Source organism: Hakea prostrata, chromosome 2, assembly GCF_041222555.1.
Source record: "Hakea prostrata isolate BN-2017 chromosome 2, UWA_Hpros_2, whole genome shotgun sequence".
Classification (NCBI taxonomy): domain Eukaryota; kingdom Viridiplantae; phylum Streptophyta; class Magnoliopsida; order Proteales; family Proteaceae; genus Hakea; species Hakea prostrata.
The window spans coordinates 63,000,820-63,022,811 of NC_142601.1; the positions used below are offsets into that span (position 1 = coordinate 63,000,820).

The window sequence follows — 21,992 nt, forward strand, 5'->3', positions numbered from 1 at the left end:
TATGAAATCAGGTTACTTCACTTGGTTGGAGATGGTAACGTCATTCTCCCATGGACAGATAATTGGATATCTTGTCTTAACCCTCAACAAGCACCGTTACCTCTAGCTCCAAATGCTCCAAACAGATCTCTTTCTTCATCGATAAACAAACACACACATGGAATAGAGAAATCCTTAAAGCATGGTGGCCGCCAGAGTTGGAGGAAGCGATCTCACAAATTCCGTTACCTCTCGTTGATAAACCTAATGAAATTATATGGAGTCTCATAGCATTTGGGAAGTTTAGTGTGGCATTAGCATATAGATCAAGCACAGCTCAACCCTTGAAGCATAATAGTACAATATGGATGAAGCTTTGGCGTCTCAAGCTAGCCCCTAAAATCATCATTTTTATTTGAAAATTTTTGCATGACAAGGTCTCAGCATCAACGTTGCTCAAACACAAAGGATGTCATATCCACAACATGTTTGTGTCTATGGGTTTGAGCTCAATAATGCACACCATCTTTTTCTAGACTGCAGATTGTAAACAAGTTTGGTCACATTTAATCCCATCTCTTTGGACTGCAACTGAAACTCTCCGTAAAATAATTGATTTTACACCACAACAAACAACAACAGGAAAGCACAAATTTATATCTCCATATGAATGCTTTAGGATTAATTTGGAATAACAGCAGTCAAACTATCCATAATCATAGATCAAATAATCCATGGGAAATCGCACGCACTACTTCAATTTTAACTGAAGAGTATCTAAGCAAGCCTACACCATAGGTCACAAATTCCAAAGATAACAGAATGATTCGCTAGATAGCATCCAAGGAAGGTTGGCTCAATAAATGTTGATGGTTCTTTTTTGGATGTTGCTTCTAAGACTCAAGTTGGTTATGTCGGCATCATGAGAGATAATTTGGGCCGATGTTATTTTGTTTTTTTAAAGGTTGTGGGGAACAATCGGCAGCTGTGGCAAAAGCATTTGCGGTAAGGTCAGCCCTAATTTGGGCACAAGATTTGGAGCTTTCCACTATTATTGTCGAAGGAAACAATTGGGATGTCATAGATCCTCTCTTACATCTTCAAATAGAACCAAGCTTGAAACTTAAGCCCTTATACACAATAGTCGAATTTTAGCACATGAGTTTGATTAAATCCAGTTTATTCATACTCTTCGGAAGGGCAATGGTGCCATAGATCGACTTGCAAAGGAAGGTGCAAAGTCCCAACATAAATTTTTGACTGATTCCCATCCTCCCTTGTTTTTAACTTGGTGTTTATTATTTGATGCTTTAGGTTGTAAACAAACTCGTCATTTTAATCTTTAATAAACTACTTTTTTACCTTTAAAAAAAAGGTCTCTACTACTAAGGTTATGAGTTTATGACAAATTTTTCATTAGACCAAAATGCTTTTTCTCCAACAAAAACATACATTTTTTTGTCCAATAAGAGATTTGTCTAGGGGTGTCAATGGTGCGGGTTGGAGTGGTTTTGGGCTGATAAATGCACAACCCAAACACAACCCACTTGAAAAGATAACAGTTTCGATGCAATTTGGGTCCAGGTTGACTAGCAGTTTAGACTCGATTTGGCTAATAGCATGGCTTAATTCATCGTTTTTGGTATCAATAATTGTCATGCAAGTTTCCCATAATACATAGCATAAAATTCTATTAGTTCCATACAAAGAAAAGGTATATTTGTATGATGTTGCAAATGCAAAATCACTTATGCGAGGATCCAAAAATGGCTGATGCAACAAGGATGTTTCAGTACCCTGATGGATCAATTCTCAACCCTGTCCCTATTTGGAGGCCTCATGTAAAGCCATGTCTTTCCCCATAAATTGTCAAACATTCTACTTGTGAAGGCAACTACATTTCCTTTTGCCTCTTTAGCATTTCTTGGTCATGGATATCTAAGAGCATTAATCCAGCATCAAACAAGAAAAGCCGTAATCTAGGCTTCAGTTGTTCACAGTTGGTGATAACTGATAACATAAAGTCATCCAGGGTTTCGTAAAAGGAAACAAAGTTAAAATAGCACAAAGAATGGGCTAGTGGGCCACACACAGGTTGGCCCAAACCGGCCCAAAACCGTTCTGGACTGGGGCCTCTCAACTCAAATTCGGCCCATTCAAATTTGGTTTGGGCTATAACTGAGTGGTTGGGTCTGATTTTGACGGCTCGGTTATGCATCGAAGAAGGCATCAAGCAAGACTGAAAGCAAACCTGGTTTGTTCTGTCTCACACAATAGTGATTTTAGAGGATGCGACGTCAAGACAGAAGTGAAAAAGAAAAGAAAATTGTTGTCTTTTCAATTTGAATAACCTGACCAAGCATCTAACAGATTAAGCAGAAACAAGCTTCTATAATTGAGAATTAACAATGTATTCAGGGATCCTATCGATGATTAACTGAAAACATAAACAATGAATGAATGGGTGAAGCACATCAGTAGTGTAAACTATGAGGTAAAGGATATTATAGAATCATGAAACAAACAGGATGTCACAAGCTCTTAAATTTCCATTAAGAGCTCATAAACAGCCAGATTACAGATCTACGGCTATGTTGAAGAGATAAAAGAACAGAAAGGCCTACAGAGCAGAACCCTACCACCAGAAACTTCACTTTACAACATCAGCAAGACAGATTTCCGATAACATAACAATCTGCAGATACACATTTAAGCACGCTCACCCCTGATTCGACGAGCAAGCTGGATATCTTTTGGCATAATCGTAACCCTCTTCGCATGAATAGCGCAGAGGTTGGTGTCTTCAAATAACCCAACCAGATAAGCTTCTGCAGCTTCCTGAAGAGCTGAGACTGCAGAACTCTGAAAACGAAGGTCAGTCTTGAAATCCTGAGCAATCTCACGAACCAACCGTTGGAAAGGAAGTTTACGGATCAAAAGTTCCGTACTCTTCTGATATTTCCTGATCTCCCTCAGAGCCACTGTACCTGGCCTGAATCTGTGAGGCTTCTTCACGCCTCCGGTAGCCGGAGCAGACTTCCGTGCCGCCTTCGTAGCCAACTGCTTCCTTGGAGCCTTACCTCCGGTAGATTTTCTCGCCGTCTGCTTCGTACGCGCCATTGGTAAGATAAGCGGAATGCGTTTAGGGTTCTGAAAATTTGAAATGGAGGGAAAATGTTTTGAAAAGTTAAGTTCCTTCCATTCGGAAATTGTGGGGCTTTATAGGAGAACCTAGAAATTGTGGCGGGATTAGCACGGAATCTTGACCGTTGCTTTCTTACATACTATCGACGGATGAACTTCATTTAAAATTTTAACAAGGATTGCCAGCTTGGATAGCGAACCGGCGCTAGAGCCGAAAAAGAATAATAAAAAAAAAAAGTACCACGACAACAATTGATTCGCGAATTACCCGAAAAATTGGAGGAGATGCACTCACCCTTCACTTGAACTCGGTCCTTCGTGTAACCAAGTTATTATATTAGTGCTGAAGTTGCAGCGATGGTCAATTCTACTTCTAACGGTCTCATTTGCGCAGCTGCTATGCGTGGTTCTCACGGCTTTCTTCATTCGCAATAACCTCTCTCCTTCAAATCGGAAGCACAAAGGTCGCCCACTTCATTTTCATCTGTTTAGCACTTAAAGAATAATTTTATTTCGGTTCAAAGAGTTCACAGATCGAGCAGGTGATGCTCATTTAATTCAAATTCCACAACCACGGACGCAATAGAGCATAAGATATGTCCGTTCCTCTCCTGAAGCTCCAGTCCCTCGTCCTGAAGACACTATCCAAACCCATCGCTAATAGACTCAAGAAACAGGCCGGAACGAATCCCAGATTTCGCCAGTTTATTGTCGACTTTGCCCAGGTCCTTCTTCCCCAACTTTTAATCCATTTGTCGTTCATTTACTTCTAATTAGCGTTGGTTACTGTCAAATTTATGTTTCCGTCATTTATGGTAAATTAAAGTAATGTTCGTTGATCGTTTATTTGGATTTGGATTCATTTTATACCTTGGTTAATTTTGCTGGAGGTTTTGCGACTGTAGGGTATGTTTATGTTCAGTGAATTTATGTTGCCCTTCCTTCATCTGCTTCATCTCATAGTTAAAAGCATTTCCTCAATTTAATGCTTAGAACAGCCTCTTTCTGGAATTGCCTCTGGCCTGGAAATTCATGAAACTTTAGTGGGGAATTTATATTCTTGAAATTTAGACAAGAATGCTGAATTTTCCCCCGCAACATTATCAATCGGTACTAACGCAAAAAGATCTGGAAGAAAATAATTAATGGGATAACAAGCATAGGATCGATGATATAGGCAAGGATTACTCCTCGCGTCCAATAAACTCTAGTCAAGGTCAGACTTGATAAAAGGCTTAAGCCGTGCAAGCCTACTAAGGTAATATTAGGTCTGCCCCTGGTTCTTTTAGCTCATTTTCTGAACATAGCGTTGCTACCTCAAACACCTTTCCTGTAGCTTACCAGGTGTCGAAGTCACTCCCAAATCAGCTCTAACTTGATCATTCCTAGCGATTCATCAAGCTCAATATTCTCATTTTTGATATGGTGGGTTTATTTATATGATGTTGCTTAAGTTCGCAACATATCATGCTACAAATTACATCTGGTTGTATGATTGTCCTATAACTTAATGTCTTAACGAATATGTTGATCATACAACACTTTGGGGCACCTTTCCTATTCTTCCCTCCTATTTTAATTCTCTATGGAGCATTATCCTCTATTTCACTTTCTTTATTGATGATTTGAGCTCAATTACATAAAAAACCATGTTATATATATATATATATATATATATATATATATATATATATATATATATATATATATATGTTTTGCTGATATATCCTCAAATTAGTCATTTTATTTGGAGTTTAATTTTTGCTAGTTCTAATAGTTCTGCCCTACGTCATCTACTGTGATCAGGCAAATCATCGGTTCCAAACACATATGCAAAGACGCTTCTATGGTCATGCAACTGATGTTGAGATCCACCCATTGAATGAAGAGAAAGCTGTCCATGATGCTACTGATTTTATTGGGGAACTATTTGTGTTCTCGGTACGCTTCATTTCCAAGTTTACATTTTAGGTCATAAAGGACTCAATAATACAAATTGAAATGCTACTGCATTTAGATTATTATATGTTAGCTCATTAATGCATTTACTTTTCTGCATAAGATTTCATTTTCATTTTGAGGTGTTGAATACTTCATTCATTTCCAGTGGATGGCTGGGTATGGTTTGGGTTGATTGTGAGCAGCTTTGTTTTCTGGTGTACCTAGTGGAGAAATATGCACTTGATCTTGTATGCATATTATATGCTATAGTTAAGCGATGCAGTTCTAGATTTTTTCTGCAGAATAAAACTGTATGTTTTCAGCATCCCTGCACCCTTTGCTCAAAGGTCGTGTTTAACATCATTGCAGAACAATAGCTAGGACTGCAAGGGTGGAAAGAAACTGTCCACTTCACTGTTTACCACATACCAAAGAAACTATTTGCTGGTTTGGTGATCCTAAGAATCTATTCACTGTCAATTTGGTTCTGTATGAAAGATAAGAAACATAAATGGGTGATTGGAAAGCATGTAAACAGTGTGTTTGCCTATCAAAATATTCTAGAAATGCTAGATAATGGTTTCTACCCTGCATGTACACTGTTAAGTACAAAATAGATGTGAGATGATGGTTTCTTATTGTCCATGAATCCATATTTTCCTTTCTGTGTGTTTCTTGGATAACTAGAGTCTAATCTAAATTATTACAATGATGTGCTACAATGAGCTGCTGTTCATTTAGGTTGCAGGAGCCATTGTGATCTTCGAGGTGCAAAGAAGTGCAAGATCAGACGCTAGAAAGGAGGAATTACGTAGGCAGGAATTAGAGGTAATATTTGAGAATTCTCATTTGATCTAGGTAATATTTATTTGCTCATTACCATTTATCTCAAAAATCATATTGAAGATTTTTCTTTTACATTTAACATCATGAACTGAAGTCTGGGCTGTGTATTCGACAGTATTTAGACAAAGACTTTGATGACTTCCTAAATTGGGTACAAAACAGATGTATAAATAAAAGAATTGCCATTGTAAACAATAATAAACTTTATAGTATGTTGATAGAGGATCAGATATCTAGTGTTTGAGAATATTTATTTTATATATGTGAATAGTTACATACTTACATGTTCCCGTAATTATTGTGGTGTATAGAGAATATTTATGTAAGAATTTAGATGTTTAAAAGTTTAAATTTCTAGTTATGTCGCACTTGGTCAAGGAGCTAGAGTGAAGTTAGAAAGTAGGAATACAACAACAAGATGCCCTGTCTGAACTAAATGGGGTCGACTACATGGATTCGTGCCTTCCAATAAGCTCTGTTTAAGGCCATTTTAGATACGAGGCCCATGCATATCCTTTTTCACCACTTCTCTTCCTATTTTGTTTAAATGAACTTTCGGACATCTTTCAGTCGGGAACCTATCTTGCACCTTCGGAATAGACTGGACACAGTCACACAGTAGGTTCGAAGTCTAATTCACTAATTTGTGGGAAGATACTGTGCTTTTATATTTGAAAAATATTTCAGTAGGCCCATGCATATTAGGGCTGCAACTGGGCCGGGCTTTTGCAATCCCAAGCCCAGCCCTATATGTTCTAATTTGAGCCCATTTTCGCCCTGACCCTAGTTCAGGGCCAAGGATTATTGTCCTTGGCCCTAAGCCCTACAGGGCCAAGCCAAGCCCATTCCGCCTAATTGGCCCTAATGGGATGGGTCGGGATGGGTTGGCCCTGAGTGGCCCTAATTGGCCCTGGCCCTGACCCTGATTAGCCCTGATTAGCCTTGATTGACCTTGTCCCTGACCCTAATTAGCCTTGTCCCTAGCCCTGATTGACCCTATCTTCTTAATTGGTCATATTATTGGACGTGAAATAAAAAATGTAAATTCATAAAAAAATAATAATAATAAAAATAAAAGTATCCTAAGTAAACTAAAAATAAAATTCATAGAAATATAAGATGATTCAAGCTCATACAAAATGATAAAATAGTCAATAAGTTGATAGTGTTGCTTAAAACATAAATAAATTCATACTCCATAATTCTATATTGATATCTGAAAGTCTCTCATTGCTTTGATGATGGAAATTGAAAACCTCTCCCATTACTTTGGTGATGGAAATTGAAAACCCCTCCCATTGATATCCTTATTCAACAAAAAAAAAATCATATTCAAAACTTTGTGAACAAGTAAATCAACGATAATTTAGTATTGATATTTTTTTTCCGTAGTTAAAGAAAATTATATTTTAGTTATAAAATAGCTATTTGTCCTTAATAAGTTTTTTTTTTCTCTCTCTCTCTCTCTCTCTCTCTCTCTCTCTCTCTCTCTCTCTCTCTCTCTCTGAAATATCACATTGGAGGCAAAAGAAAGATGTCAATATTAATGATGAGAAGTTAGGGTGTAGATTTGTTAGATATCAATTCTCTATATACTAGCTTTTATTATTTATAATATATTATCTCGCCTTAGTCCAAAAAAAAAATCAATGATTTTTTGGAACTAAAAATGACTTAATTCAAAAAATAAAAATTATCTTAAAAATAATATAAAAAGTGAACTCATAGTCTAATATTATCAAAATGACTGAAGGTCAAAGTCGAGACTTATAGGTATATCAATGTTAATGTGAAGATTAGGGTAAAAATCTAATACATGATCAAGGTCAAATTAACATTAAGACTAGAGCCAAAATTAGGGTTAGGATCGGGCCAAAATCAGGTGGATGCTTACTACATTGGTAATGAAGATATAATTTATTTTTATTAATTTTTTATAAAACATGATCATATTTTTAAAAATTTGATAGGTGTCAAATATTCACCCATGTGGATTATAATTAATTCCTCTCCATATGGATGGAAGGTTCATACTCAAATCAAGGCCAAAATCATGGGCCTAGATCAAGGCCAAGATTAGGGTCAAGATTAGGGCCAAGATCAGGGCCAGAATCAGGGCTAAAATCAGGGCCAAGATTAAAGCCAAAATCAGGGACAAACCGGGATGGGATGGGCGGGCCAGAGAATAATCCTAGGCCCGCCCTTGGCCCTAGTTTAGGGCTAGAATATTTTGGCCCTAACCCGCCCTTAGGGCCAAAATTTTTAGCCCAAGCCCTATTTGGGCTTAGGGCGGGTTAGGGCCTGCAAGGGCCAAACTTGCACCCCTAATGCATATCCTTTTTCACCACTTCTTTTAAAGTTATCTTAGGTCTGCCCCTAGCTCTTATAATTCCTTCAATCTTGATCATAGCACTTCTCTATACAGGGACATTTACATGCCTCCATTGAATGTGGTCATGCCACCTCAAAGAACTTTCTCGTAGTTTTTACTTATTGAAGCTACTTTCAGACTAGATCTAATACGATCATTTCTTATCTTATCCTTTCTAGTTTTGCCTCTCATCCATCTTAGCATCCTCATTTCTGCCACATTGAGTTTATCTATATGATGCTTTTTCTACCTCATGTGTGTATGGTTAGATTACCTAATATAAGAGTCATCATGGAATCCTAATTTAATTTTAGATGTTATCTTGAGAAGTGGTTGGTTCCTGCCAATAAGTCAAGGTGCCTTTGCTTCATTTGTAAAGCAAACTTATATTTTTTTATCTTACTTTATTTCATCCCATATCCATGCACGTATGATCTAGTATCAAAGCCTAAGGATTATCCAGACTCTGCTATGGCCCTACAGTTACCTCTACTTGAAGGCTTATTCACCCCATCTTATGTATCCTTTCTAGAGAATAAGTTGGGTGCAAGTATTAAATTCAAAGTGAATTTCCAGTCATTACTTTGGCAGATGAAACCCTTCTTCCAATTTCACAAGCTTTTCTAGCTATCATGTTTGCGAAAGAAGGGTGCAAGTCCTTGTACGTAGGCAAGGCATCTCACCTGTCAAAGGCCACCTGGGAAGATCTGGAGACAGTTACAAGCCAATCTTAGAATATTGGGCCTGAGTACAAAAATATCCTTTGAGAGGGATGGGCTATTATGTACGTGCATGATTATGTGATGCTGTTGGTTTTAATGGGTTTAAAAGTGAATGGTTAAATAAGAATTAAACATCAAAATGTGTAGTAATGTCAAACATGGTCACTTAGTTAAGAGTAAAGTTAAGCGAAAAAAAGTGATTACAAATAACTACTTTTGTAACTTGTATGTATATATAGCAGATTATCAAATATAGGAGGAGCTTTGGAATGCTAAGGGCCTGTTTGGTTACTTGAGTCTGGACATTTTAAAAATCTAGAGATTTCAAATCTATAAATTTCAAGTTTATGGAGTCATGGTTCATAAAATTGACTATTTGGTTAGCCTGAATCTTTGGAATAGAATCTATAGATTCATCCAAAAAAAACATATGTTGTGTTATGGTTCAAATGTTCAACACTTTTATAGTAGGGTTGAAATCTCTAGATTTCACCTTATACCCATAAATCTACAGATTCATGTTTTTAGTGCATAAAGGTGAATCTCTAGATTTCATGAATCCAAGGATTCATACAACAAAACAGATAGAAATCTCCCATTTATGAATCCAAAGATTTCAAATCTCTGGATTCATGTAACCAAACAGGCCCTAAATTATCTTTAGATGTTTTCTTTAGAAGAGGTTGGCTACCTCCCAATAAGCCAAGTCATTCTTGCTTCATCTGTAAAGAAAACATGTACTTCAATTGTATTTTATCTCTTCCCTGCAAAACAGGCAAGATAAAATATAGTGCAGGGTTACTTACTACCTACTCAAGAGACAAATTGAACTCTTCACCCATGATAAAAACAATTTTATATCTGAAGGTCCATAAATACCGTCTGTAGGTTCTTATTTATTGGCGTGTGTTGTTGCCATCGGGTTTTACGTTGGAAGATAATGACTCTATGCAACATCAGCTTATGGCATATGACCTTGAGAACAACGTTGCTTTTAAGGAATGAGTTGAAACTAGCCTTCATGATTCCCACCCTATGTTATCTTCTCTTCCCTGCAAAACTGGCAAGACAAAGTATAGTGCAAGGTAACTTACCACTACTCAAGAAACAGATGACACTCTTCACCCATAACACAAACAATTTTAGATCAGATGGTCCATGAATACTGTCTGTAGGTGCTTATTTACTGGCATGTATTGTCACCATCTAATGCTACTTGGGAAGATAAGGAATCTATGCAGCATCAGTATACAGCATATGACCTTAAGAACAAAGTTGTTTTTAAGGAAGGAGTTGATTTGAGCCTACATTTTTTCCATGCATAAAATGATGCTGGCCTTCAAGTCTATTGTCTTATATGCACTATTGCATGGAGAGCCATGTGTGTAGCAGGGGAAATGAGTGGTAGTGGGTGATTATTCTACAGTGAGTAAATGGTAGATGGTCGGTAGAAGTTATTTAATTGTGAGTCATGGTACTAGCTATACTTATTGTATTTTTATTTTATTTAATTCATTGGAAATAAGTAAGTGATAAGTATTGAATTCCCTAAAACATCTCAATAGTAGAGGTTGTTATGTAACTGAGGAGGATGGAACAGCTTATGGTTCAATTCTTTTACGCACAACAATATTTCTAGGGTTTTGAAATGGGCCAACGGGAGGGTTTCAGAGTTTTAACAATCTCTAAATGGGGTTGTTTTTGGGATGTCTAAGGTTTAGATAAAGTTTGGATTAACAAAAACCTAGATGAGTTGAGAATGAAATAAAGTTAGGGTTTTAAGAAAATGGAATGGGACTGTGAAAAGGTTCAAATTTTGGGGAATGGGCTATGGGAAACTTGCAGTTAGAGGGGAATATGGTTCATGACCAATGTTGCTTTCTTCTTTCTTTTCTTGTATTTTTTTTTCTTCCTTTTTGTTTCTTTCTTTTCTTCTTTCTTGGTTGCACAAGATGGGGAGGGGCTGCTTTATTGAATTCAAAGGAGGGGCAGGAATGGAACTATTGGCAGAAGGTTTTAGGTAACCTAAAAGGGGTCTAGAAGCTGTATTCTTGGACTGTGGAATGTGGATTGGTGGGATAGCAGGGTTCTTGGACAAAATTGGAGTGAAAAGGGTTACCGCAGGGTGGAGGGAGGTGAGGGGAATAAAGAAGGGTTAAGGCTGGGGCTTGGAAAGGTGTTTAACTTACTTGTTGGATGCATGTTGGATGTGAAGGAATGCTGTGAATGCTGGAATTGCAGGATTGAATGCAGGCTTCAAGTGATGTGAAACAAAATTGCCCCTTGTCTACCCTAACTGGTCCCCACAAAATGCACCTGAGGAGCCTTCCTAGGCTGGCTGAACCCTCTAGGAGGGATATTTTGGGCATTTTCAGCCCTATTTAGTTGCTAGAATTTAATTCCCAGTTTAAGTCTAGAGTCCAGCTTGGTTAAGAAGTCTGGATTTGGGTTAGTAGTTGAGTCCTTAGTTCTTTTAAACTCTAGCACGTGTCAATTAGAGTTTTAATTAAATATAATGTAGCATGTGCTTATTAGAGTCTTAAGTTATTTAAACTTTCATTTCAGCATGTGTCCATTAGGGATGCTTGGATTTTTTAATTTTCAGTTCAATGGTTGTGATTATTGTTGTGGGATCCTAATGTTATCAAAGAATCCCACCAAGCGTTGAGATTTTGAGTTTTTTATTTTTATTTTTTTTTAGTAGGCTATAAATTATGACCTACTCTTTCTTTGTAAATAAAGTTTGATTACGCGGATAAGAAAATTGAGTTTGGTGGACCATGGTTCCTATTTAAAGGTGCCATGGCAGATTTTGAGAAAGCATTATTCTTCAATAATCAGCAACCTATCTAGCGCTCTTCTTCAACAAATTCCAGCAGCCATTGTTGGCAACAGCAGCCTTAATCAAGTAAGTACAGTGACCCCACCTCCTGCCCTCACCTCCCAACCCCATCACAAGACCTAGAAGACCCCTCCCCTACCATCACAGCCCTTGCCCTGCCCTGCACACCCCTCTAAGCCCCTTCCCCTTGCTGCCATGACTCAGCAGCAACCTCCCCCCACCCCCCACCCCCCAAGCCCCTACCTTCACCCCACGACCACCCTTAATCCCTTCCCTGTAGTGTGCAACCCTCACCGCCCTTCTGCCTTGCTGTCACACGTGGACAGCAACCTCTGCACTGCCCCCTATGTGTATCGTACCCCCTTCTCCTAAGCCGGTCACCAGTAGACTGAAATGGTCTCGTGAAGCTGGTCACCGATAGGCTAAGATCTTCCTTGTGACTGAAGAAGAAAGGTGAGATTGGCATTGAGAAGGTGTGGGACCCACTACTATGGCTTTGAAATGGGGTCTGTGGGCAAGCAACCTGATCGACGTAAGATCCATTCTCAAGCAAGATGAAGAGCAAACCAGAGCTCAAATAAAAAAGTAGGACATGTATTGTGTTTTATCATACATTTTAAGACTATGGATGCAGCAAATCCTTCGATCTGCTTTGAACTTGGTCTATGATCTCTCATCCATGGTATCTCTTCCCGCTTTTGTTATTCATCCTTTGCAGCCCTTTCTGAATTGTCCCAAGCTCCGTTAAATGGCGTTGATTGCTCTTAGGCTCTTTCTTCTCTTGTCTTCCACCCTCAAAAGAAAGGATCAGCCCTTGCCTTGAGGCTTTCACTGGAATAAGGAGGCATTTTGCTAACTTCCTTCGTGGAAAAATGAGTATTCAACTCATGGGGTAGGGCAGAAGGGATTTCATTAGAATGATTTAAACCAATGTGTGACTCTCCCCAGCCTTTCCCACCCTCCCCAGACCTTGTGGCACCCCGCTCACACCCTCCCCTCTCTCTTTCCCTCCCTTCTCTGACTTCCGGCAACAAAAGAAACAGAAAAAAAAACGTATGAAAAAGAGAGAAAAAAAGAGAGAAAAGAAAGAAGAGAAGTTTCCCAAGGTCTTCAATCCCATCCCATGAATTGAATTGTTTTCCCTCCAAAGTTCCCTCCCTTTAGGGATTTGGCAAAACCCTAATTTTACCCTTTCCTGAATTAAACTCAACCCATATAAAACTATTTAATTCTTAACTTGTCTCTAGGTCTTCCCATAAATTCGTAGATATCCACAAACATCCCAAAACCTTCTCATAATATTTTACCATTATTTGCTGGAAAATTCTAGGTGAATCTTAAATTGTAGGGAAATTCTCTTAGGAACCCTAACCCTAGAATTGGGTCCACATCATAAGATTGCAAAGAAAGAATTCGTGGACAACCTCAAAGGTCCCCCTCAAGAGGACCCTACTCGATACCTCCTTGGCTGTAGACTCTCTGATAATTTCATTGATCAGAACTGTTTCTTACAATAGTGTTGCTTTGGATTTATACCATTATGTTTAGGACTCCAAATAAGACTTGATCTAGGTGACCCTACTCTAGAATATTCTTGAACTCCTACTTAGACTTTATAACTTCTAACTGAAATAAAATCCCAGTTAGAATTCTTTAATTAGAATCCAACAAAAGAAATAAAATAACTGAAACAAAAAGACAGATAAAAATGCCCCTAGGGGCTTGCGCGTGGGCTTAGGAATGGATCCTTTTACCTATTGCACAGAGTAGGTACAAACGAATGGATCCTTTTACCTGTCACTGTGAACTTAAGTTGAAATACCTGAAACGATCGGTGGATTTAAGGGTATATTGTCTTTTCTTGTTAGGACAAGTCTATGTATCCTCTTGACATGTTACTATTTATTTCTCTCACTGTACAGCCAATGACGCAAAAAGATGAAGAGTTGGGTAGAGAAGTGGAACTTCTTAAGCAGAAACTTGAAGAGCTCGAGCATCTTGCTAGGGGACGAGGACTGAGTGGTCATTTAAAGTTCAAGCATCCTCAGTCCACTGAAAATGTAAAGCCAGCAACACCTCCATAAGTAGGCAATTGGACCATTAAATTCATTTTAGTTTCACCTGTTACAGGAAACTGCTCTCACTTTCATATGGTTCATCTTGAGAAATTAGGGATTTGTTTCACTGCTCCCATTTGTAAATGAAGTAATCAAGCTTGGTACAGGGAGGGGATATATATTCACTCTGCAAAAATAAATAGTTGAATCCCTCAACTCCCTCCTATGTGTAGTTGGAGAGTCTATACCCTGACTTCCTTGGACCCTTGCAACCTACTGGTATGGGTGCACCAATTGTGCCAGGAGATGGCTTCAAGCTTTGAAGTGTGCATATTCTTGCTTTGTAGTTAAGAAAGAAGTTGAGCAATATTCTGAATTGTGACTGACAATACAAATAGTTATTCAGGAGTTGATTCTTTTTTCCAACAGAAATCTGGAATGTTATTGTTTGCCACATGATTTTGTATGAATAATTTTTTCCTCATTTTGGTAAATTACACTTATATACCTAATGTTTAGATATTTAGGTTTATGGTGCCTGATTAAAAGTTTCTTTCTGTTACGATAAACAGAGGATCCAGATCATCTCCATCCCATGATCTTGGTCGTCTGACCGTCGGATGACCAATGTGTAGAAATACCTAACTTTTTTTTGGGCAAAAAAGTAAAATAATAAAATATGAATATTGACACCTTTGGAATGGACTTTGGACTTTGGAGTCTGCCCTTTGTAGTCCTTAAAAGGATCAGAGATGGCCTTGGGACTTGGGAGAACAATCTTTTATTTTATATTCCTTTTATGGCGGTAGCTGTGAACCGTACATAGGGAGGAATCTTCCTTTAAGCCACCCGACACGGCTCTTGGTAAAAGTCTCTGCGTATCGTTTCATATGCTCTCAGGCTTCCTCTTCACTGCTTCTTTCTTTTACACGTGGATCTCAACTGAAAGAATCAAAGAACTAGCAACCATAAAATCTCTAAATTGCCCTCATACCATTGAACTGTACTTCATTTCCTGTGAACTGTTTGGTCAAACAACTAATTTCAAGGGCAAAACATATTATAGTGACTTTAAAAGGTTGGTTCCAAAGAAAACAAGTTGGCACTTTTCAGCATTCCAAATTAAAAGAAACCTGAAAGTTGCTACTCTGAATCCGTTCCAAGTTCCTAATCCAATCCTTGCAAAATGTATCAACTTGGGTGTGGTGTGGTGTGGTAATGCTATTTATTTATTGGTTGGCAGAGATGTTCCTCAATCGTGTGGATTGGATTGTTAATTCATGTTCCTTATACAAAATTTCTTTTATATTTTTCTTAAATGATAAATAATGATGTTTAATGTTGATTTTTCTTTTTATTTCTATAATTATTTTCTAAACCTGTATTGATACAAGATATATTTCATTTCTTACATTCTCTTTATATCAAGTATGCTTTTAGGGGATGCAATTTCACATTTGAGAAGAGTGACAAATGCTAGCATGAAAAATCTTGGCAAGCTTATTCAAATTCACATAAAATAGGTAATGTGTTGGCCAAATATTTATGACTTGTCACTTACCCCAAAAAAATTATAATAAAAATAAATATTTATAAGATGTCACATTACCTAGTGGGAGCGTGGGGCAAGCTGATTTTCTAAATGGTTAACCAAGGTTTCTTGAGGATTGCTTGTTTTACTTTTGAGTTAGACTTAACATATCAAAATCCTTGGTAATTGTATGATCTCTTTATTTTGTTAATCATTTTTCTAACATTAAAGTTATTGTAGGATTAAAAATGCTTGGCAGACACCAAGTGATGCATATTGATACTCGTTCACACCAATATTGATAATAATTTGATATTGTATTGGTATATATATAGTATAAAATTTATCAATCAGTTGATATAAGCCACAAAAAACCATCCCTAAGTTGGTTGCCAAAAAAAAGAGACATCCTAAGTGAACCAATGCTAAGTAAAGTTTCTTTACAAAAGTATTCGGTTCATATTTGGTCTGTGTGTTGAAACCTATAAGTTAGCCGATTTAGAATATGCAAGAAATTTTTTTTCAAACACGCACTAAAAAGGACAGCTACGGATGATGTAGAACATTATCAAGATTCTTTATGAAAAAAAGAGCATCAAATGACCGACTTAAACTGGGTTTTTTTTTTTTTTTAATGAAACATAGAAGATTACTTCACTTGCTAGGAAACGTAAATGTAAATATTTTTATTGTGCATCTGTGAGATATAATTTATATAATTTCTTAAACACCCCTACTTAATTAATTTTTTTTTTGGGTAAGTACTTAAATATTTTTCACTCTGTCCATGAAATTTTATGGTGAACCGCCCATAATCTCTCAGGAGGAATTTGCCAACGATAGCTAGAACATAATCAAAGAACCTCTTAATACTTTAATTTCTGGAGAATGATTCCATACCCACTTGAAATTGAAATTGTTCTAACCTTAGATTTTTCAATTTGACGGGAAAATTATATATTATGCGGAAATGATTTATTCACCGAACCACTGGAACCCGAGTACCGATTCATTTCCATTTCCGGTTTTATAAATCAAGCCGAACTGACTCGGTTCAAATTATTGAGTTCAGATTTGGTTCAGAATTTCACAAATCCTTTTTCCAGATGGGGTCGACCGGCGGTGGTTCAAAGCTTCAACCGTGAAATCTGGAATGTGAATGGGTAAAGCGCTCGAAAAAAAAAGAGAGACTTTCATGCAGAAAAGAAGGTAATTTACGGTAATTGGGGAAACTTATCTTTACTGTGATTCTCTGATCACCTTTAGTTTTGCATGGAAGGTGGACTGTGGAGGGACTTGGAAGAGTGGTAAAGCAAATCCATAAATCCACCATTCTTCGCTTCGATCCTCTGATCTTACTTCAAAACCGAAGTCCTCGCCTGAAAACGAAACAGAGAATCTAAGAAGCTTTTTAGGTGACCTTTTTCCCGATTGAATTAGGGCTTCAACTAACTTTTTTTTCTTTCTTTCTTCTAAGTTTCTGCGATTTATTGGTATTGGTTTCTACATCTTCTGTGATTTCCAGATATGGAAATATTACACTTACAGTTTAAGTTCGGGTTTCGATTTTTCTTCTTCTTTTTCTCCCTGTCTTTGAGTTACATAATTTGGTGATCAATTTTTTTAGCAGTTCTTCTAATTTGGAGAATTTTGTGTTTTTTTGATTCTTTTTATGGAGTGAGTTTGAGGAATGTTTGTTGCATGTGATTTGTGCATAGGGCCTTCGGTGAGGAGTTCGGTTGCAATGGGGAAAAGTTCAAAGAGTCTTTGCAAGTCTGCATCTCACCAACTCTTCAAGGATAAGGCCAAGAACCGGGTGGATGATCTCCAGGGTATGTTTACGGATCTACAATTCGCTAGGAAAGCAAGTCGAACGGGCGATGTTGCTGTTCTAGAAGAGCAAGTACATCAGATGCTGCGGGAGTGGAAAGCCGAGCTCAACGCGTCTTCTCCTGCATCGTCTTTCCTTGTTGGTGTTTTCTACCAGTTGCTTTGTTTCTTCTTCATTTTCTTTTTCTCTCTTTTGTTGTCATAAACTTTATGTAACCCGAGGGTACGTACTGTGCAGGGCGGTAATACTGCTTCTTTCTCCTCGGATATTTGCCGTATGTTGCAGCGATGCGAGGAAGAAGATGATGCAACCAGTGCTTTGGCAGAACCTCTCGCCCTTAAGCCCGAGCCGGATGATCAGACCCTTCAGCAGGTAGATACCAGGGAATTCCAGGAGGTAATTTTGGCGATCATTTTTAGTTTCGATTCATAGTGATTTGTCGGTTGGGTTTTATAAATTTTCTGTAAATTCTATTTTCTAATGCTGTCCGAACGTTGTGGGACATGAGTAATGATACACGCGTTATGCGTTCAATAATAGGGCCTGGGAGATGAGTCAGAGAACTGGATTCTATGATCTAAGTGACACACAGCTCTGTTCAAGTCTTATAAGCTGCAAGCTGACTGTGTCCTGTCTTGTAGTGTAGGTGGAAACGTGCACTTGCAAGAAGTATGATCCGTTGGTGCTTATGGTTCTTGCAAGAGCTATTGTTCCTGGCTGGCTTCTGATCAGACAGGGAATACCGATTATAATAAATATGTCAGCTACATTGCTCTTTAGGTAGGTCGAATAATATCTACAACAACACTGACTATAATTGTATGCAGTACTTGTTCATGGGTTATAATTGAACCTGTAGTTGTCATCTCTGCGCTTTACATGTAAAGCATAGTTGGAAGAGAGCCTAGGGCTTTCCAGTTGGGTGTGATTGTTAGCATTGATCTATATTTATACTACTGGTGCCATGGGGTGGTGGTTGTAATGTTCAGTGTAGTCAAGCTTCTTTCAGATATTGTATTAGCAAATTTACTCTTTTGGCTTAGCATAAGGAGATAATCAATATATTTCATATATTCTTATCTTACATAGCTCCATAGTTTTGGAATAACCTAGAAGGCATGATTAGCTAGAGCCTATAACTTTCTTACGGCCTTAAATATAGTTGCCACTTACTGTTCCATTCGCAAGTGCCTGGTACAGGGAGCAAAAGTGAGAAAGATGACTGAACAAGGAGCAAAAGTGCGATATTAGTCAAGATAAATAATATCTGAACAGGCTTGTACCAAAAAGGCCAAGTGCATTTTCAATAGGTCTGTGAATTATATTCTTCAACTAGAAAACCTGACTTATGGTACCCTCTGATGCTTTGTCAGTTACTCATACCATTCATAGGGGAAAGGTCTCTTGTCTTTCTCCATTCAATTTTGCACTAGTGAATTTTTCTTCTTGTAATTTATCAAAAATATCTCTTGCAATCTGCTTGTTATTCCTAACTTATTCATGATTGTATTATTTTGTAGAGGGCATTGCACTCAGACCTGTTAAATATCTTTGCTGATATGGAGGATCTTCTGTACATTAGGATATTTTGAGCTATATTTCATCTATCAATTTGCTGCATTTATATGAAAATCTATTTCTGTGACCTAGTATTACGTGCGGCTGGTTCAAGCAGCTGACATGAGTGGGCTTATTTCCTTGAGAAAGTCATGTGACATTTAGGTGTACTCTTTATGGTCCTCTGATATTTGTTTAATTTGATCAAACACATAAAATTGCTTCAAGTGTTTAGGACCACTGGGTTGGACTTCTTTCTTGTTGTTAGGACTTTAACAACTTTTGGAGCCAAAGTTTATTAATAGTCAAGAACAATAAAGCAACTTTTAACCGTCTCTTTAATGAACCAAGTTATGCATTCTTAATGTGTTGAGGCTGTCCAACCCAAAAGCCCAAGCAGTAGGGTGGAGAGGCATTTCCAAGGATCATAAGCTTTGCAACCACACACTTCCAGTAGATGTTGGGCCAGATCCTCACCCACAAAACAAAATTCTGGACATGGAGTTGCACTCACCGTATCAAATTTCCTCAGCTTTGGGCCTTGGGCCTCCAGGCTGGTTCGTGGACAAGTACAACCTATTCTGTACCATTTTGTGATTTGCATCCTGCATTGATACCATTTTATGATTTTCAATCTCAAAACTGAAGCTGGGTGTTGAGGGCCTTCCTATGGTATAAGCTCAAAGCTGGACGCACAGCATCATTTGTTAAGCTATTATTTTGTGGTTGCTATTTTGAATGCTTCGTAATTTTCTGCTATTCTATTGGCTTTAAAAGATGGATTTGTACTAAGAACTGTGTAATTTTGATTTCAGGTTTATTTCACAAATCAGCTCCCAGAAGAAAATGGGTTTCAAGGAGTTGATCAGTGCAAAGCAGATCCTTCGGAAGTGCATAATGCATCAATTAATAGCTTGGAATTGGCAACTCAGCTAGACTATCATCAGTTTGATTTGCAGCAAGATTTTGACAATAATTTTTTCTTCGGGGTTAATGCCGGTCATTGTGGAGAGGATGGAATTTCTCATTTTACTACTATTCTTCCTAGTATCTGCCCTCCACCTTGTGCCTTCTTAGGACCAAAATGTGCACTTTGGGATTGCTCCAGGCCTGCTCAGCGGTCAGAATGGGGTCAAGACTACTGTTGTGGCATTCATGCAACCCTGGCATTGAATGAAGGCCCACCAGGTATGACTCCAGTCGTGCGACCACGGGGCATTGGTCTGAAGGATGGTCCCCTTTTTGCTGCTCTTAGTGCAAAGACGCAAGGAAAGAATGTGGGTATTCCAGAGTGTGAGGGGGCTGCAACTACAAAATCTCCATGGAATGCTCCTGGTATGCTTATGTTTTGTCCTTGTATTCTTGTGAATTTGTGTGTGTTCATCACGGTTTTGTATCTCTGATTCATGTTATGTTTAACTAGTGAGGGCAACCTTTTTCTGTCTAATCACTCTCTCATGATGCAGAGCTCTTTGATCTCTCTGTGCTCGAGGGTGAAACAATTAGGGAGTGGCTCTTTTTTGATAAACCTCGAAGAGCATTTGAGAGTGGTAACAGAAAGCAGAGGTCACTGCCAGATTATAGTGGACGTGGGTGGCATGAATCAAGAAAGCAGGTGATGAAGGAATATGGGGGGCTCAAGAGGTCTTACTACATGGATCCTCAGCCGTTGAACCATATTGAGTGGCACCTGTATGAATATGAAATCAATAACTGTGATGCTTGTGCACTTTATAGATTGGAACTCAAGCTTGTTGATGGAAAGAAAAGCCCCAAAGGAAGAGTTACAACTGATTCACTTGTTGATCTGCAGAAGCAGATGGGAAGGCTGACTGCTGAGTTCCCTATGGATAACAAACGTTCTGTTAAGGGAAGAGGAAAAGTAAATATGAAAGGTGGTGCTGGGAATATCAAATCCACTCCAAGTCAGATTGCTCCTCCAAATGAAACTTTTGGTTACAGTGTGAATGCTCCATATGGGTATCTAGTCGAGAATTTCACAGAATACTATGGTACATAATGAGGAGACTTGACTACATGTGGAAGCAACAGCATTTTCTAATGAATAGTTGATATATCATGCTTTTCTCTGTTGATGTTGGAACCATTACTCCTTCGTAGATCATAAGTCTTCAGTTCTGGTCTCATTGACATTCAGCCAGCCACAATTTTGATACATGGAGATATTGTGCATATTCCATTATCATCTGGGAGGGCTACTCTAGTTTTCCTCTGATTTACTGAAGATGGTTAACTTATTGTACAACAGGTTGTATTTAGGTGGTGCAGTTTGCTAACTATACGGGCAAAAAGTAAATGCTCTGATGATAAAGAGGTCTCAAGAATTGTGAAGGGTATAGGTGCAATTGTAGCTGTAGTTATATCATTTGAATTGCATATATGGGTTTATGCATTTATAATATGTATAGGGTACATTTGCAGCTTTTGCACAGCTTCTGAAGGGCCTTGGCGGAAGCTTTTTGTGCTGTTTGACTGTGAAAGTTTAACATCTGAATTGACACTTTATTCAGTTACTATTACTACTAAATTGCTTTTGTGGCTTATTACTGTTCCAAGTTGGTTCTTATGCTTAAATTCTCTCTCACTCACTCAGTCCACTCCCATTTTTTTGCGATGGATAGTTCTGTTACACAGTTAACAAATGTTGTGTTTTTCTTTGTCAATACCTTCCTGTTTTAATTAATTTGCAAGATATTGCGGATTATTTTGTATGGTGCTTGAAAATTTATTCAACCTCTTAGTCACCTACTTACAATTTACTTTTGTAACTCATTATTGCTCCACAATGATCCAACTGTATGTGTTTTTGATTTGTGGTGTTATTTTCATTTTGAACTTTGATCAATTCGTTTTCTTCATGTAATTAATTGAATTGATTGTTTTGCTTCTGTCGTCTTAGACCTTATTGGCCTTTGTTGATAGTGTGTCAAGAATCATACTAGCAAATAGCTATACATTGATATACTTGGCTTTGCCAACCATAATCACACTTTATTGTTGCTGCTGCCTGCCTTATTGGGCTTAACTTTATTTGAGCCTTCCTTGATTCTATTCTGGGAAAACTTTTAAGGACAGACTTTGGAAGGTTTTTGTCAGCCTTGTAGAGAGGCCAGTTGGATGACATGATGAACAAAGTATTAGAAATGGGAC

At 38.0% G+C, this 21,992-nt stretch overlaps 3 protein-coding genes across 3 annotated transcripts; 2 read left to right on the top strand and 1 right to left on the bottom strand.

Moving 5' to 3' along the window:
- Positions 1 to 2,457: 2,457 nt before the first annotated feature.
- LOC149025579 (histone H3.2) lies at positions 2,458 to 3,154 on the bottom strand. Its single transcript, XM_089143146.1, has one exon. It carries the CDS (start codon positions 3,097 to 3,099, stop codon positions 2,689 to 2,691), a length of 411 nt encoding a protein of 136 aa, XP_088999272.1. The 5' UTR covers positions 3,100 to 3,154; the 3' UTR covers positions 2,458 to 2,688.
- Positions 3,155 to 3,399: 245 nt separating this feature from the next.
- On the top strand, positions 3,400 to 14,480 carry LOC149025580 (OPA3-like protein). Its single transcript, XM_089145781.1, has 4 exons — positions 3,400 to 3,848; positions 4,930 to 5,064; positions 5,806 to 5,892; positions 13,768 to 14,480. The coding sequence occupies exons 1-4, from the start codon at positions 3,720 to 3,722 to the stop codon at positions 13,927 to 13,929; spliced, it is 513 nt and encodes a 170-aa protein (XP_089001907.1). The 5' UTR covers positions 3,400 to 3,719; the 3' UTR covers positions 13,930 to 14,480.
- Positions 14,481 to 16,632: 2,152 nt separating this feature from the next.
- Positions 16,633 to 21,607, top strand: VOZ1 (vascular plant one zinc finger protein). The gene is made up of 5 exons (XM_089145782.1): positions 16,633 to 16,848; positions 17,152 to 17,402; positions 17,502 to 17,660; positions 19,637 to 20,156; positions 20,288 to 21,607. Exons 2-5 carry the CDS (start codon positions 17,178 to 17,180, stop codon positions 20,839 to 20,841), a joined length of 1,458 nt encoding a protein of 485 aa, XP_089001908.1. The 5' UTR covers positions 16,633 to 16,848; positions 17,152 to 17,177; the 3' UTR covers positions 20,842 to 21,607.
- Positions 21,608 to 21,992: the final 385 nt, after the last annotated feature.